Here is an 18,770-nt window from a genome sequence, read left to right on the forward strand (position 1 = left end):
CTAAGCTTGAATGGACAAATATATTTAGAATTATATAAATATAAGGTTATTAGACATCCAGTACTTGCTACACACACACACACACACACAACCACACAACCACACAACCACACAACCACACAACCACACATACCCATCTACCTCCAGTTCCTGAATCTCAAGAGTATGGGGTCACACTGGTACTTCAGAGGAATAAATTGAGCACATTTCTATTTTGGAGCTAATGAAGGCTCTGAAATTTCAAGATAAGAAGATTTGACTCAGATATTAGTCTACAAGAATCAGATGCTTTGGAGTGGAAAGAGAAATAGGTTTGAAGTTAGTGTTGAGTTTGGCCTTTGTATGTTTTTTGGAAAATCATAGTGTCCTCTGTGTGTGTTTCATCATCTGTTAATTGATGGTGATGATAATAACAGGTACCGTAGAAGGTAGTTTTATTTTTTAATTGACAGATAAAATTACGTGTTTATTGTATGCAATATGTTGTTTTGAAGTATCTATACATTGTGTATTAACTAAATTTGGTTAATTAACTTACGCATTATCTTACAGCATTATCATTTTTGCAGCATCTATTATGAAACACGGTGTCTATACTTACTAATAAGATGGTTTAAGGCTGACAAAACCTGATATTTCCCAGTAGTTGTTTGATTGTTTTGATTTTAATTATATTCAGTTTATTTTCATGTTTCTTTAGCTGAACCACATCATTACTTAAGCTTACCACATACAGGCTAAATTTTTAGTAACAAATACATTTTGATGTGAACATTAGGTAAGTTTATTTTTAAAGCAGATTTTTATTATTTTACTAAGTCAAAGACAGATGAGGTTTAAATAAATAATTTCAAACGGAAAATTACTGTGTGCTTTGGTCTTAGTTGAAATATTAAGCTTATAGAATTTCTACTATAGTTTTTACTTGATAATGGTGAGATTAATTATAGAAGTAGAAATATTAGTTACTCTTACTGGTGATATCTCCCCTAAATATTTATTTGTTTCTTTTCCATGATAAAGTTCATGTCTTAGGATGTCCCCTTGTACCATTCCCATCCCCCTCCCCTGTTGTCCCCTATATTATTACAAGAGTATAGTCCTTCAGCAATAGTCACAAGTCCATAGTTCTGCTATTTAAGCGTATTATGACATTGTAGGTATTGACAATGGTAGAAAGTGCAGAATCCTTTTATCAAGATATATTTAACAGTTCCATGGGAGTCCATCTTTTATTCAAGAGCAGCGATGCATACTGTAATTCATCTTCACTTCTTGGCATGCTAGTCTGCATTACACAGTTCCTTCAGATGAATATATGTACATACATGTCTACCTATATATCTATTGATCTTCTGTTTTACGTGAAAGTGGTGTTGTATCAGACAAAACATGTGGAATCTGTCATTTTGGGATTGGCTTATTTCACTGAGCATAATGGTCTCTAGGTGGAACGATTTGTTGCAAATGGTAGAATTTCATTCTTTTTAATGGCTGAGTTGTATTCCATGTAATAGTTGTGCTGCAGTTTCTTTATTCATTCCTCTTTGGACAGGCATCTGGGTTATTTCTTATGTTTGCTATTGTAGATTGTGCAGCTGCAAAACTAGGATTAAAGGTCACTTTCTCATATGCAGATTTCATTTTCTTTGTGTATATTCCTAGAGGTGGGATGGTTGGGTAAAATGGTAGATCAATTTGCAGGTATCTTACCTTCTCCATGTTGACTTTCATTGTGGTTGTGCTAGTCTACACTCCCGCCAACAGTGGAGTAAGGTGCCTTTCTCCCAACTTCCATGCCAGCAGGCTTTAGTAAAATTTTGAAGGTAGTCCAGTCTCACTGGAGTTAGGTGGAAGAAGCAATCAAATGAATTGGAGAAAATCTTTGCACTGTACAAAACAAATAGGGCATTAATATGGAGGTCCTATGAAGAGCTTCAGAAACTCAACAACATCAAAACAAACAACCCTGTGAAGAAGTGGGCGAAGGAAATGATCAGAGATTTTTCAAAAGAACAAATTTAGATAGCCAACAGACATATGAAAAAATGCTCAGACTACCTAGCTATCAGGGAAATATAAATAAAAACATTGAAATTCTGCCTTAAATCTGTTAAGTGTCATGAAAAACAATTTTCTTTACTGTTTATGTGTAATGTATGAAACTGTAGGGGATGAAAGAGTGTTCTTGAATTTTAAATGTTTCGTCATGACTAAAGATAGTCTAGCATCTTTTAAACTTTCATTTCAGAATAGTTTTAAATTTGCAAAACAGTTTGTGAAATAATGATAATGCAGAGTTCCCATGTACTCCTCTTCCCACTTTCCTGTTAATATTTTATGGTAGTATCTTTGTCACAATTAACAAACTATACCAAGCTCTCGACTCCCACTTAAAGACCTGTGCTCTTAATAGCACAAATAATTCCTATGTTTATATTGTGTTACTGAGTAGATTTTAAGCTATTTGAATATAGCGTTGTCTGATATTCTTGCAACTCTTGTGCTTGATTTGTACGGCGATAAGTAAAAGCTGGAAATGCTTTGTATGAATCCATACTATATTTTATTATACAGAATATAGCGGCCTAAAATGCTCACTCGAAGTGCGAATCTCTTCAGCAGAATTTGGTTTGTTTCATTCATCACCTTTCTGTACGCATTTACTTTTGTAAAAGAATAATTACTTTTATTCTCTTTTTCCTTAGCTCTGAATTGGCTAAAGCACTCTTTGCTTTAGGAAACATGTGAGAAAACTAAGATTTTCTATAAATGTTCCCAGTTATTATTTAACAGAATTTGGTTCCACAAACAGAATCCTGGATGCATCAAGCCCATGTTTATTTATGTCTAGTTTATTTAATCCCTTGCCCGTAGATTTTTATAGTTTCAAAATTCTTAAAAGATACTCACTTAAGTATTTCAGGCTTTTTTTCGATTTTTTTAAAAATCTTGATTCTACTGCCTATTATTTAGCATTTATTACTGAGATCTAACATAGTAACAACATAATTTGGGGATTCCTATAAAGCAGTGCCTGAAAGTTCCAGGAATGGGAGAATTATTTTTTTCTTTAAACCACATTGGAAGAATTTCTTTTTATTCTAACATGTTCTTGTTTTCATAGTGCCCTTTTAAATCTTCATTTGGCTTAGATTGATCAGGGTTTTTGTAATTACAGGTAGACTTCCATAATTATACTTTACTAAGAATATCTAAATATGGATTAGATTAGGGATTACATTACATTTTGAGTATTGCAGTACTCTAATTGTTCAGAAACAATTCTGTTTCTTCATTTTACTTATTTTGAGAGCGAGGGAGAGAGAATGAATCTCCTGTTTGCTGGTTCACTCCCAAATTTTAACAGCTGGGGCTGGGCCGGTCTGAAATCAGGAGCCAGATCTCAATCTATGTGTTCACACATTCTGATATGGAGGTGGACTCTTCAGTACTACACATAATATCTGCCACTTTTCCTTTTTAATTTTGGAAATGTCTATTTATAAACTTGCAAATATAATTAGACACAGGTTTAGCTCAGTTGTAGTGTGATAGGTTGTATTCTTTCATGTTTCTACTCAGATAATTTAGAAATAATTTGTTTATCTTAACAAGGAATTGAGTAAGCCTTTTTTTGTTTGCTTCCTAGAGATTAGGCATAATTTATGGAATGAATATTGGTGTGTAGATTTCTAATTCTGTCTTGCAGAATGAGGGAAAAAATCCTTTTTTTCCGTGTTTTATCCAAAGCCCGGTCACTTTGTGGTTTTTGTTGAAGCATTAGATGTTGTCTAGATTTCCACATATTTGATTGAATTTTCTCTTGAAGAAAATTTGTTTTACTGGTTTTTACCTCCATGAGACATTTTACTTTTTCCCTCGGAAAATAAGTACTTAATTTCATTAGTGCTTAATTATGTATAACCCACCAACCTTCCATACTTCAGAAGCAAATGTAATATTTTTATTGTCTTTTGGGTTGCCATTTTCCTTATAAAAAAAGAACATGTTCCTAATATCAAAATTGAAAGTAGTGATGACTCAGTGTAATTTTCTTGCTGAAGTTCTCTTTTACATGATTTTTTGTGTTATTTTGTTAAATTATAAGTTATATTTTCTAAAATAAGAAATATTGGCGTTAATATACTATCTCTAATTGGACATACTATTTTTGTAAGAAATATCATGACTGACTGTTTATATATGTGTTAAATTAAAATTTGTATTAAGACTAGAAATAGGGAGCCTTTCTACAAGTTTCATAAAATCAGAATTACTAAAATTTTATGTGACTAAATTTACATGAGTTCTAACTATATCTACAGTTATATATTTGTTCATTGAAAGTTATTATATCTTTTAAATAGTAAGAGATTGAGATTATTATTCTGTAGGATTTACCATCATATTTCAATCCTTCCAACTGCAAAATTTATGTCATAAATTGTTTTAGTGATTTTATTTATCAGTTATAAGGTCTGTATCTATGATATCACACAGAAACTTACAGTAAGTGAGAAAAAGCTACAACTTTGGTACCCTTATATTCTTGTATATCTGCTATTGTCCTGTAGATTTGCTTTAATTATCAAGAGAACCTTCTTGCATTTAAGACATGTCCTAGTCTGGGTGAAGGAATATTTCACAACAATTATATTTCTTACCATATATCTAGAACTCTTCTAGATATGGGTAGCCAGCTAAATGTTACTCAGCTAAGAAATTAAAATTTTAACTTTTGTTTAAACTTGTAGGTATAAAATAAGTGAAGATGATAAAACAAAATATTAAAACTTATGAGACATAGGGAAAGGAATGTTAAGAGGAGAATTTATAGCAATTAGTGCCTATATCAAGAAACTTGAAAGATACCAAGTTAAATGATCTACTGTGCATATCAAAGATCAACAAATGCAAGAACAAAGTAAGCCCCAAATTAGCAGAGGAAATAAATAATAATTAAAATTATAGGATAAATAAATGAATTGAAACAGAGACATACAAAAGATCAGTGAAATGAAGAGCTAGATTTTAAAAAATAGGTAATATTAATAAATCATTGACTCAAATAGCCAAAAAGTGAAAGAGATCCAAATTTCAGTCTGAGATTAAAGGAGATGTTAACCAATAAAAATAAAAATAATCTAGGATTATTACAAATGGCTATATATCAATGAATTGCAAGGTATGGAAGAAATGGGTACAGTTCTGGACATATAGTTTATCAAAATTGAGGCACGAATACATAGAAAGCCCTAATCCATCGTTAGAGACTGAATCAGCATTAAAGATTTCCTAATAACAGTTTCCCCCCCTGGAGCCCCCTCTTGTCACTATGGAAGGAGGTGTGTCCCTCTCTCAAAAAATCAAAGTACTGGATGACTTCACTGCTGAATTATACCAAATTTAAAGAAAATCCAATCCCAGTTCATATTAAACTATTCAGCTATTGAAAGAGATGAGATCAGCATGCTCTTAATTCCATAACCAGAGAAAGATACTAGGGAAGCAGGAAAAGTTCACCATATGCCAATGAATAAGTGTGATACATCACATTCAAATTTCAGAATTTGAAGAGTAAAACTTACATCATTATCTCAATAGATGGAAAAAAGTATTTGATAAAATACGAATTTAAAAGCCTAAAGCAAACTACTGAGTATAGATGGAACTTACTTCAATATAATGAAAGCAGCAAAAGCAAAAATAGACGTGGTGTTACGCCAAACTAAATAGTTTATGCCTAGCAAAGAAAACAATCAGCCACATGAAAAGGCAACCAGTAGAATGAAAGAATATATTTGCCAACCATGCAACTGATAAAGCATTAACATCCGAAATATATAAAAACCTTAAGAAACTAAGCAACAGCCATATCGCGTAGTCAAGAAATTGATAAAGTGCATAAATAGCATTTGTCAAGGGATGAAATAGAAATAGTCACAAGTATATGAAAAATGCTTACAATTACTTTCGGAAAGTGTAAATAAAAGCTACAGTAGGGGTTTCATCTTACCGCCATTAGAATAACCATCGTAAAAAATAATGTAATTTTCCTGTATAAATTCACATATAATTCCTTATTGCATGCTACTTGTTCTCTTCTAAATTATAATTTATGTTCAAGAACTATTTGACCTTTTTGCATATAATTCAAAATTGAATTTCTAGATGTAGTGTTTTCTGAGAAGAGAATTTTCCAATCAGTTGATATGGATTCATTTCCTTGCCATCAGACTTCATTTATGTTCACAAGATTTTAAGTAATTTTAAATTGTAGTTATTCAAACTATAGATGAGATAGTCTTTAATATTATAATTCTCAACAAAATGGTTGCAGCAAGAGACTTTTGTGCTCAATGAAATAAACCACTACCAAAAGGACAAACATCATATGTTCTCTCTGGTATAAAAAAAACATTTCTGCGAAATACACAACAAATGTATATATATATATATATATACACACACACAGACACATATTTTTTGTAGATGAACTATGAAGACTAGCATACTGGAAAGTCAAGATACATTGCAATATGCATCCCTACTCCAGAATATAAGGACAACTTCCAACGAAGCTGTAAAATATACATTGACCATATGATACTGGATTTTCTACCTTTGCCTATACTTAGAAAACCATGATATAATTAAATAGCAAAATGATGGACTTGGGACTGTTGCTGAAACAATATTATTGTAATAATATGGGCGAAAAGAGTAGGGGGATGAGGAGACAGAGGACTCCCTATACCTACAAAAATATCATAGAAAATAATGCTAATTAAAAAAAAAGAAAAAAATGTTACCAAATATACCAATAAGGTATTTAAGCTTGAAAAATATGCAAATGGACTCTCCAAGATTGTGCTGGCACAAGCTGGAGCTGGGCCAGGCTGAATAAGGCAAGGTGAATTCGCTCCATGTGTAGCAGAGTCAGGGAGCTGCACCATCACCTGCTGTATCCGATGTACTCAGGCTGCCACGTGGGAATATGTAGCTTCTAGTCCCAGTTCTGCTTTCAGTTCCACCCTCCTGCTTATTTTTTTCAAATTCCACCCTCCTGCTAATTTAATTTTTTTAAACACAGCTCTTCAGAATCTTGCAAATAGCAATGCCCATTGGGGTATCCTGATAGCTACAAACAACATAAAGATAAAATAAACAAGAATAAATTAATGGCTGGGCTGTGCCATCTATTTATTGATTGCTAATCAAATCGTTGACAACAGATATGTATTTCATGATATTAGTCCTAGAGTCTGGAAATTTTGGAAGAGCCTGGTGGATCCCCAAATCCAGGGGACCTCACCAACCAGTCTTCTGGGGAAATCCAGAATTCTCCTATTTGAGAGTCCAGATACACATATAAGGTCCAGTGGAATCAAACAAAATAACATAGATAGACTTTATTAGAACCAAACCAGTAGAACTTTAAAGAAACAAAACCATAATGAGAGAAAAGGTATGAATGTAATAGGGAGAAAGCAAAGTAATAAGAGATACCTGCAAACAGTGGTCAGCGCCTGTGATTCCCCGTGAGGACCCGCTGCTGAGTCTTGTGCTCACGGCCATTTTATTTGTTTATTAAAGATTTATTTATTTTTTAAATTGGAAAGTCAGATATACAGAGAGAAGAGACAGAGGAAGATCTCCCGTCCATTAATTCACTCCCCAAGTGGCCACAATGGCCAGAGCTAAGCCGATCCAAAGTCAGGAGCCAGAGGCCTCCTCTGGGTCTCCCACACGGGTGCAGGGTCCCAAGGCTTTGGGCCGGCCTTGATTGCTTTCCCAGGCTACAAGCAGGGAGCTGGATGAGAAGTGGGGTCACGGGGATTAGAACTGGTGTCCATATGCGATCCCAGAGTGAGCAAGGTGAGGACTTTAGCCACTAGGCTTTCGTGCCAGACCCGCTCATGGCCATTTTATAGAACAAAGAACTGAAGGGAACATTACATTTCAACAAAACACATTGGCATAAATAGTATAAGGAAATCTCTGGCTACTTTGTTAAGTGAACTGTTTGTGAAGCGAGAACATGTATCAACCACATTTTGCCTTTGTTGTACATGTTGAGATGAAACAGTCTGTGGCTACGCTGACTGACTCTGAATCTTACATGTGTGATTTGATATCTTGGGATTTGGGCAAGTTTTTTTTTAAACTTTTTAAAGTGGGGATAAGAATACGATCTGTTTGTGAGGACAATTGTAAGGAATACATGTATATGTACATGCATATGTGTGTATTTCTCATAATGTATATGTGTATATTCATTGTATGTGTGCATATTTATATTCTTCAGTATGCACACAAGTGTGTGTATTCATTTCCCTCTGTCTCCCTCTGTCTCTACATATATTTATACATATATATATATATCTTCTTAGTATAAAGCAATTACCAAGTAAGTTTAAGATATTATTGTAATATAATACAATTATAATGTAAATAATAGTAAAGATAAATATAAAATTATATTACGCTTTCTGCTGTGTCAGAAATCCCTTTCATTTACACTAGGTAAACTGTAAATATATCTTAGAAATGGGCATAGTGCATGGTGTTTGTATAGGCAGTTGGCCCAAACCTGAGTTGTGCCTGGCAGGTTTCTTAGCCCTTTCGAAACTCATTTCCTAGATCTCTCCATGTAACTTCCTCTTGGCTAACACTTAACTGTTTTAGCCTACAGACTCACTACACCCATGGCAGCAGTATATTTGACTCGTGCAAATATTTGAGTATATTTTTCAGACTTTCCTGGGTGTTGTAAATATTGTATCTGGAATGTTGGAGAATGTCGGAGAATGCCAGAGAATGGCATGGTCTGCATAATTGTTGTGCTTGGGCTCAGAAACAGGAGGCCATATGCTGCTTTGGGGAGAGAAGGCTTAGAGAATAAGCATACAAAAAAAAAATTAAGCATACATAAGAGAGGATCCTGTCTGCCTGCATGCTGCTAATTTCAGGCATGTTATTTAATATCAAGATCTATTTTTACATCTAGAAGATGTCAAAGTTCAACATACTTATCTCTTTGGTTGCATGTTTGGTAAGAGTTTTTAAACTTTTTTATTTTGTAAGCAATGATTTACTGAGATTTTGTGTGTTACTGCTGTTTTAAAAAATTGTTTTCTTTCCATTATTATTGTTTTTTTCAGCTTTTTGGTGTGTGTTTCTAAGCCTTAGATGACATTGTAATCCAAGGTGACTCAATACTTTGCCTCTAACTTTCAGAAATTTCCTGACTCTGTATTCTAAATCTGGCATGTTGAAGGAAGGCGCCTTTCCCTTAGACTTTAGATTTCCTCCAATCAGAAATTAAGACTCAAATACAGTCAGATGTTAAGTTGTTTTGTCTCTCAATGGCTTGTTTTTTAATCAGAGTTGAAAATAACAGTGTAGCTTTTAAAAAGGGTGACGATTTAACAAGATAATTCATAAAAAGCTCTTATTAACATTTTTTTTCTCTTAATCCTTCCTTTCCTTTCTCCAAACTCTGATTGGGGCTTCAAGGAAAGTCTGGCCAGACTCAGTGGCAATATTGAGATACATTGTTTCAGTTTTCCATGCAAAGAGGATCAAGGAATTCCAAATCTCTGAGAGACAAGAGAGTATTATTTTTATCTGTAGGAGATGAGGATTTAGCAATTGACTGATTGCTATCCATAGAAAACTACTGCAAAAGGAGATCTGTCTTGTACTGAAGGAGAGATGTTTCAGGATACCTTCATTTCCGGCACCAAAAAGGATGGGATAATAAAGCACAGTGGGTCAAAGGCCCAGCTGTGAAGTGGGGAGCCCGGATGGCAGAATTCCATGGATTGTTCTGCTTCTGTTAGGATCTGCAACATGAATAGGCTGCAGCGGCTGCGGGAATAGACTCCTTTTGGCAGCCAAGAGGAGGAGAAGCTGAAGGAGAGGTGGCTGTGCCTGGAATAGACAGGAGAGTTTGTTTAATTTAAGGAGTACCTAGTTGTTCTTGTTTGTTCGCAATTGATTTTAATGGCATTGTACATGCTAGTGGTTTAGATGTTTAGAAAGTTCTCATCCATTCAGTGTGAGAGATAAAAAGTCTGTATCTCAACCCATGAGGCATTCTTCCTGTATAGTAGCTCCTAAGTAATTCCTGAGGTTACAGTTGCTGCATTTATTGAGCTTTTTATTTACTAAGGAATGGACAGTAGCATATGGGAGTGATGACAATAGCTGACTGATGAGAAACAAAGAAATTCCAGTATTCCGCTGTTTTGAAAAAACAAAGTCATTTAGAATTTGGTCATATTGGTTCAGCTGTTGTAACCAAAGAGTGATAAGATAATAGAGGTCTTTGTGGTGGTTTTGTACTGAAATCCTTTATCTTCATGATGCACTGGGGCCCTTTAGAGCAGAGAGCTTTTTAAACTGCTGTTGGATTCAGAACTCAAATTAGCTGCCCGGGCACTGGGACAGGGTTGCCTTTCTCAGGCAGTCACCACAAAGTAACTTTTATCAAGGGACCTTCTGATGTATGTTAGCTTCTTCAGCTTATCCTGTTTATTTTTTGTTGACTTTTTGCTGTCCTGTTTTGTGACCTTTAAAAGAAGACTATATCAAAAAAGGGCAGTGCTATATGATGGACTGAGCTTGTGAAGTGAAGACATCACAGTCCATGTGATGTGTGGCGAGGCGGCGGTATAAGAAGTGGGAGTTTAACGTAATTATCTGTGGGTAGAAAAGATCAAACGTAGCTCTCTTTTATGACTAGCACTGTTTTGACTTTCTTCTCAAACAATGTCTATTAAAAATTAGAACTGACCAGGGAGGCATTGATTCTTAAGAGGATATTCTTTTCAACTTCTTTTAGATTTTTCTGGATTGTTGGCTGAATTCCTTGGTTGGGTTGCTTTGAAATTAACATTAAGTGTTTTAATCTTTCTGGAATTAATATATGGAATAGTGTGTCTCACCCCAGAACTCCAGTCCCAAGGCACTGCTCTAGCTTCCCAAGCCTCTGGTCACAGCCAAATCTTAGTTAACCAGACTCCGTTTAACTTCATTGTTGAGTCCTGCTAGCTTAATTAAAACAGTGTCTCTATGAATTCAATAAAGTAGAATACTTAGGTGTAAGTTTTGTTTAAATTTCTTTGGACATGTTTGCAGTTAATGTCCTTTGTTCATTATTAGTTTGTGTTAGTAAAATAAGCATTCTCTTTTAATACTATTGCCCTTCATTTCATTAGAAAATACAGAGAAATTCATAGCATTGAATCTAGTAGTCTGTGTATCCTGTGACTTTTCTGTGTCTCTCCTTCCATTGCTGTGCTTTTTTCTAGATCTTCCCATTAGAGAAGTTAGGTTATCATCTTTCAGCAGTAACACACTTTTAGAGGACAAATATTAAGGAAATGACCTATTTGAACTTTTTAGGTGGTAAAAGTTCTACACATGAGGATAATGCAAAGAAAGTGAGAAACAATTGTGCTCTAGGGCAATCTACAAATTGCCTGCGTTGTCCTGCCATGGAGTCCTCGGCACTTTCTGATGCTCAATCTTAAGTCTAGAAGTACTAATTTCAAGCTTTTGAGCTGAATTATCCGGTGTATTGTAACTCTCACTTTTGCAAACTGACATAAGAACAGACTGTAAAGTAAGTTTTAAATTTGGTATTTGATTTTCTTTTTTCACAATACATTAAAAAGAGAATAACCCTATTCATCTTACCTAAATTGTCATCAACTAAGTTTTCTCTGTGGGTTTAGCCCTGGGGATATAGGTAGCTATAGTTTGTAAAGTTACAAAAAATGTATAGTTGATTTTTTTTCAATTTTTTCAGATTATGACCCTCCAAGAAGGCTAGAGGGCTGATTTTGAAAGTGTTACAATAAAAGATGATATTTGAAAACTTGTGATGGGGAAAATTGCCATCATATTTACATTTTGAACATGTTTCTTTATTTATGCACTATTGACTTCCTATTGAGACTGAAAATTTTAAGTACAACTGGTAAAGAATTCAATGGATCAAATTCAGTAAATCCGAAGTCACTAGAATAAAGGCCCCTAAGAAAGAAATGTGTCAATTTTAAAGGTCTTTCCTAACTGAAGACCATTTTGTGATAGAGCCAAAGGTTAATAAAATCAGTAGTGAATGTAGCAATTTTACAGATAAGCTATTCACAACAAGTGTAGTTACTTGAATAAAAAGCTAATTCAGTTCTAAAATGCCACATGCAGTAGCAGTGAATAGCTGCTTTTAGGTGCTTTCTGGAGGAGGATAAAATACAGAATCACGGCGCTCTTCTCTTCCAGCGTCCCTGGCTGCCTGTAAATTGCTGTGAATGGGGCTGTGGGCTGACAGGCTCTATTAAGACAAACTGCCTTTCTCATCGGAGAGATAAAATAAATCAGGTGTTTAGTCAAATTAAAATACTTCAGCTGGAGCAGGCCCTAGGGAACACTGATCCACCTGACTAATCTGAGAGAAACTCAAGACAGATGCGATTTGGGGATAAAGACGACCCCATGTAACAAAAAAAAAAAAAAAAAAAAGAAAGAAAAAAGGGAAAAAAAAAAACCCTGCTGCACTGCCGTCTTTGAGTGGGAACATACAGTTTATAGTGGAGCTTCAGGCACACACTGTGTGTGATATTGGATAAAAGCAGGCACGCTGACTTGCAGAGACTGCGTGCAGAAGCGCTTTCTCTGGTTTCCTCTTTTGCGGCATCATAAACTACCTCTGTTTTCGTGTGGGAGGCCGAAGAGGCTACTTTCCCACTATGCTTTTTAAAGAATCACTTTTAAGATAGCCTGAAGGTTGTGAAACACAATGTGAGGCAGCTACTGATGACCTCTGCTGGCCTGGGCAGGTCCGCAGGGGATTCTGATCACACTTGAAAATGTGATTTAGGAGGCTGTTGTCCAGAGTTAATTCCAAAGAGCATTCACATAACTTGGCTGTGTTTAGGCTGCCCTACTATGTCCTATAGGTTGTCTATTTCGGTCATTCTGGCAATTCTAGTTTCTTGGCCTTGGCAAAATTTCATGTTTTAATATAACTAGTATTTTTTTTTTGAGATGAGATAACTAGTATTTGCAGATTGGTTGGTTGGTGGGATTCAGATGATGATATTTTTAGTAGACCAGTATAAATACGGTTAATTAAAAAACATTTTAAAAAAATCAAAATCACTACAGATGCTAAATCCCCAAATTTAAATCATTAGATGTGAAAAAATTCAAAGACAATATACAGAACAAAAAATGACCACATATTCACTCACGTTCGGGGAACTTACATTATTGTTTCGTGTAAATTTCTTTTTAATTTGATCCCAAAGGCTATATGATTATATAATTCTCCATTCAGGAGACATTTTAAATATCTTATTTTTTTTTTTACTAAAGTAGTTTAGATTATTTTACTCCTATTTCCGTTGTTTTGCCACTTATAATCATTCAAAAATATATGAACGTCTCAAGTTTAAGAAAAAGTTAGTGACAGCCTTATCAGTGTATGAATCCTAAATCTTCAATTTAAAAATACTGTTTTCTGTACTGAGTTTTTCTTAAACTTGTATTTTCTAAGTCTAATGAAAAACTTATTTAATTGTCACTGAATATTCATAATTAATCAATTTGAATGTCACGATGATTTGTAAGGAGATTCAATTAAATGGTGCTATTCTGTAAATTTAGGCATACATACCTATTAACATGATACTCCACTTCCCTGTTTTGTGTGCACGGGACAATGTGGTATAAATTGAAATTTATTAAAAATGACTTTGTTTAAAATGGAAGATGAGACCATTTTCCAAACTTTACTTGAATATCCACTAGTAGATTGAACTCATTGGCCCTTGATCCAAACTTCCTGTAAAAGTTCTTTCTCATTTTATAGAATCTTATTAATAGAATCTTAGTTTCTTAATGAGTCCATTATTCAATAAACTATTAATCACCTTATGGGTACATGTTCAGTAAGAAAATACATGCAAAGTAGCATATTTTACCATAAATATATGTAATAAAATGTGCCATATCCAGTTTGTCTCATAATGTTCCAATCTGTTTACCCTGTAGTGAGAATGACATTATGTCTTACCTAAAATACTTTAGCAATTTTGGATCATTCTTAAAACAATGTGAGGGTTATCAAATAATTGGAAGGGACTGAGTGGTTTGTCTTTTTCCTGCCTCTGTAGTTTCATCTAATACTCTGCTCAAGTTTTCCTTTCTCAAATTTCATTTCTTTCTTTCTTTCTTTCTTTCTTTCTTTTTGAATTTCTAAAACACACTGAACCTTTCCTCCCTATTCCTTCTAGAAAGTTCCTTAACCACCAACCAGTCTCTAGCAACTTGCTTTTTTCAGTTGTAGTTCTTTGGCCTGGCAACATTTCATATTTTATGGAAAGCCTTTGATCGAATCTTCCAGCTTTTGTCTCATTAACTCCTAAGCGTCCTCTTAATATGTTATCCTCCTCTTAATATGTTCTCCTCCTCTTAATATGTTATCCTCAAAGTTGAGAATCCTGCTGAACATGGTTAAACCTCCTCCAACGACTTTTCTGGTTTGCAATCATTTAACTGTGTAGCACATTTATATATGTGATGACATGATTAAGCAATGTCCTTCAGCTTTGGATCATGACTGCCCAAGAGTAGGGACTAAATCCACTTTTATTTACTGTGGCATCAACAGTTCTTGTGGTAGTATCAAACACAACAGTTGCCGTTGAGGAAGTAGTTCTTGCCCTTAAAATGAAATGAACAAATAAACAAACAAATCTACCTTTCCTACTTTATTATTTTGTACCTTCTCATTTCTGTATATATTTAAATATATGTTGAGCTTTTTGTGTCTTTGAAGATAGCCTGTTTAGAGTCTGGATGTTATGTTTTAATGGTTCTGGGTGTAGAAGTTCTCTGTTTTTCCCATGCTAAAATGTCTATTGCCAAAATAAAAGCTGATTTTCTTTTAAGCAATACCAAGAGTTAGAGAGAATAGCTGGTCACTAGTCTTGATATAGTGTTAGTTTCCTTAGACGTGTAGCCAGTATCTTCACATATCACTATTTCTCTCTCCCTTTTAATTTTAATGTTAGGCATCCTTTTAGCTCAAGATTCTTTAAGGGACACAGAGGCTTTCATTAGGAACTTGAGCTCACATTCGGAATCCTGAGATAGTCCTAAATGTGGCACCCTTTCTGTAGATGTCAGCTTCGTCTTGTGCCAGCCAGTATCCTCTGAAGGTGCCTCTTCTCCATGGAGCCACTCAAGACATAGGGCCGCTCATAATTCAAATATTTTTAGCTTCTTAGATAGCTCTGGCTCTTTTTTTCTTTTTTTTAAGCAAGAATAAGGAGGGTTTCATAAAGAGGTTGGAAGTTTCCCCTACCACATACACAGAAATTGGCAATCTTTTTCCCCTTTGACAGCTGGTGGCGTCTTTCTGAAAAGCTTTCAAATCATAGATCATTTCTTCATAATGAAACCTGTGTGGCTCAAATACACTGGATTGAAATTCTTATCTTATGCTGTGGTAAAATGCTCTAATTTAGATTCACAAAAGGATTCTGCGCCCTTTACTTAGGAGAGCTGTGCAATTTGTCCATAAAAAAAGGACTGTTCAGCACCATTAGTGCATATCGTAAGTGTTCAGCGACACTATATTCATTAAACAGCATATCCTTATGCATAACCTTTTCAACCTTGAATGTGTTTCCTCCCCTCCCCTTTCGAAGAATGACAGGTGACAAAGGGGTGAGGAGCCCTTTCTTCCTCCCTCTCCCAAGCAACGTGGTTGCCTCTAAGGATGAACTTGAGAACATTAGCTTGATCCTTTCTAAGAAAAAATAAAAATCATGTTCAACTCTTTCTTACCTGAGGTTGTTTTTATTCTCTCTGTAGAACTCATTCTATAGCCAAGAGTTTGATTTTTGACTTCTCAACTTCAGAGACAAATCTTAGCACAATAGAAGTTTTGAGGACAGTCATGAAAAATCATTAAATGACATTTATTAAACATATAGTATAGCTTAGATACTGTTAGTCATTGAAGATAAGTTAAATATAAAATATTACCATAATGCACAGTTTCTGATCTTTGTAGTTAAATATCATAGATCCTGTAGCTGAATCTGATTTGTGGTGGATTGGGTAGGAGGGAAAATGGCGAAAAAGGAGAAAATGGGATAGAAAATTTTGCCCTTTTTATTTTGATAAAGAAGGAGGAATGAGTGGGAATTGTATTGGTGGTGGTGTTTTCTCTTGGCAGGAATTCTAGCTTTCATTCTACCAGTGAAACTACTGTGGTCCTGCACTGCCAGTGGCCCACAGTCATTGTCCCAGATCTTCAGCTGTCTTCAGATCATCCCTCTCTAAATTCTGCCCCTTTCCTTGACAAACAGATGTTCCTCCAGCTTGTGAGGCCTCTCCTCTCTTTCCTTTTAGGTACACCTGAGAGCTTGGCTGAAAAAGAACGGCAGCTCTCCACCATGATCACCCAGCTCATCAGTTTACGGGAGCAGCTCCTGGCAGCACATGACGAACAGAAAAAACTGGCAGCCTCACAAATTGAGAAACAACGGCAACAAATGGATCTTGCTCGCCAACAGCAAGAACAGGTGAGCCCCGTTAAAGGAGCTGACATACTGGAGATTTGGAATGCGTCAGGCTCAGTGACCAGTCACACTGATGGGCTTATTTGTTTAGAACTTTTCTAAAAGCAAATAAATAAAAATAAATGTACGCATAAATATTTTTAAAAAGCAAAAGGGAGGGAGGGAGGGAGGAAGGAAGGAAGGAAGGAAGGATGGAAGGAAGGAAGGATGGAAGGAAGGAAGGAAGGAAGGAAGGAAGGAAGGAAGGAAGGAAGAAAAGAAGGAATGAAGGAAGAAAAAAAGAGGCTTTCTAGAAATCCAGAGTCTTCAAGAATATTGAGCTAGGTGGATGACAAAGAAAGGCAGCCCTGCAGGCTGGGTGTAACTGAAATGGTAGATTGTTTGAGGAGCTTGGTTAATTATCAGGAGATGTTTTCTGACATAAGCATAGCATGTATTCTTGCCTTCACTGAGAGTGACTTCTGCCTGGCCCTTGCTTTGCTCATACTTTAAAAGGCGGTTCTGTTCTTGAAAAACTTTTGGCCCATTAAACACATTGGCCCATTTTTTTCCTCTGGCTTTAAAGTTAAAGAAGCCATAGATCTTGATTTTCCCCCAAATAGTCCTGCCTTCTGCTTGTTTTCCAGGGTATTTGTTAATATTCCACCTCCTTCCACTTGTAAAAGTTGTCCTGGTTCAATGATTAATTATGTGAGCATCACTATTTATTACACAGGTAAATCATTGGAAACAAATTAGCACCTGGTTTCTTAAAGAATCAGATTTTAATGACTTAGAATTGAGAACAAGGAAAAAATAGCTACGATTAAATATGGATCTTTAAAAATTGAATCACTTTCCCCAAGGTTTTTCTTGTCTCATAAGAGTACATTAATCTAACAACAATAATCCTATAGAGTAGTTCCCGATGCTTTAGATTAGACAGACCCAAATTAATGTGCAGTTTTTAGGAATCTGACATTATTACTGGAATTATCTTTTCAGTTAAATGTATTTTATAGGGGTATATAGAGCAATATATGCTCTGTTGATTTTAATGAGTTGTGACGTCTGGTATTTTATATGCTTGAATATTTGCCCACATGTAGGAATATGGACTCAGCCCCTAATGGAAAATAACATAAAGGAACACTGTAAAAAATCAGAAGTTAGAATGTCATTTAGCCATCCAGAGATGACACAGTAATTAACTATTGACACTTGTGAATAAGCTAGCACAAATTAATCTTGACACATTTGCAGACGAGTGATATCTTACAGTGAACACTTTGTAATTATATTTCAAAATGAAAATTAAATGACACTTAAAACTAGGTTGTCATGCTCAATGAAGCGAGCATGTAGCTCAACCGATTGGCAAATAAAATTCAGAATTTGAGCCACATGGTGCTTATGTACCATACTTCACTGTGTCAAACCCATACGTTTAGAGTGGATGATAGTAATTGCAGTGTGGTGTTTTGGATGCATTTCTATGCAGCACTTTATCATTTAGGAGGGACCATCAATATTAAATGCCTAGTGGTGTTTCGCTGGTTTGCTAAGAAGAAATAAATATTCAGAGAATCCAGTTTCTGAACCTGGAGCTGCAGAGTGAGTTGTCCATTTCTGATTTGAGTAGGAACAAACAGACAGAACTATTCTAACCTGCTTAAACTATGTTCTTATTTTGTCTGTAAAGCATTGGGGAAGTAGTTGTCCTTTGTCCCAAACTACAGTCCTTGTTAGGAACAATATCCTGGCTTACAGTATGATCCGGTAATCATTAAGAGTATAAAGAAATATTGGGGAGTGGACTGCAGTATTATTGTTCCAAGCTGAATGAAATGTGATTTGAACATTTCTCCTTGCACAAGGTTAGAACATCAACAAGGCACAGGAAATATATAATTGGGGACTGATCCACACTCATTGTCACTTTTAACATAGCTCACTCTGGAATGTTGGCTTTGGAAGTAGGAAGAACAGAGTGTAACTTTTCCCTATATGACACTACCAAACCAAATCCTCTAAGTGTTCTCTGGCCCCTTTTCTTTCTTGCTTCCTACACTGACAGCGTGTCCTCAGTAAGAAACTGTATATAACAGGTCAGTGTTTGAGAACCAGGCAGCCTGATATCTGATTCATGCTTCGCTGTGAACACTGTGATCCCAAGGAAGT

At 35.3% G+C, this 18,770-nt stretch overlaps 1 protein-coding gene across 20 annotated transcripts in view; it reads left to right on the forward strand.

Annotated features, from left to right (window-relative positions):
• SOX6 (SRY-box transcription factor 6) overlaps nucleotides 1-18,770 on the forward strand; it is a 472,980-nt gene that overhangs the window by 259,841 nt on the left and 194,369 nt on the right. For all 20 annotated transcript variants that reach the window (XM_040989053.1, XM_040989047.1, XM_040989045.1 and 17 more), the window contains one exon: nucleotides 16,441-16,613. In XM_040989053.1, coding sequence (XP_040844987.1) covers nucleotides 16,441-16,613 — 173 coding nt within the window. The remainder of the gene's footprint in view (nucleotides 1-16,440; nucleotides 16,614-18,770) is intronic.

Source organism: Ochotona curzoniae, unplaced genomic scaffold, assembly GCF_017591425.1.
Source record: "Ochotona curzoniae isolate NIBS_2020 unplaced genomic scaffold, NIBS_Ocur_1.0 contig_517, whole genome shotgun sequence".
Taxonomy (NCBI): Eukaryota; Metazoa; Chordata; class Mammalia; order Lagomorpha; family Ochotonidae; genus Ochotona; species Ochotona curzoniae.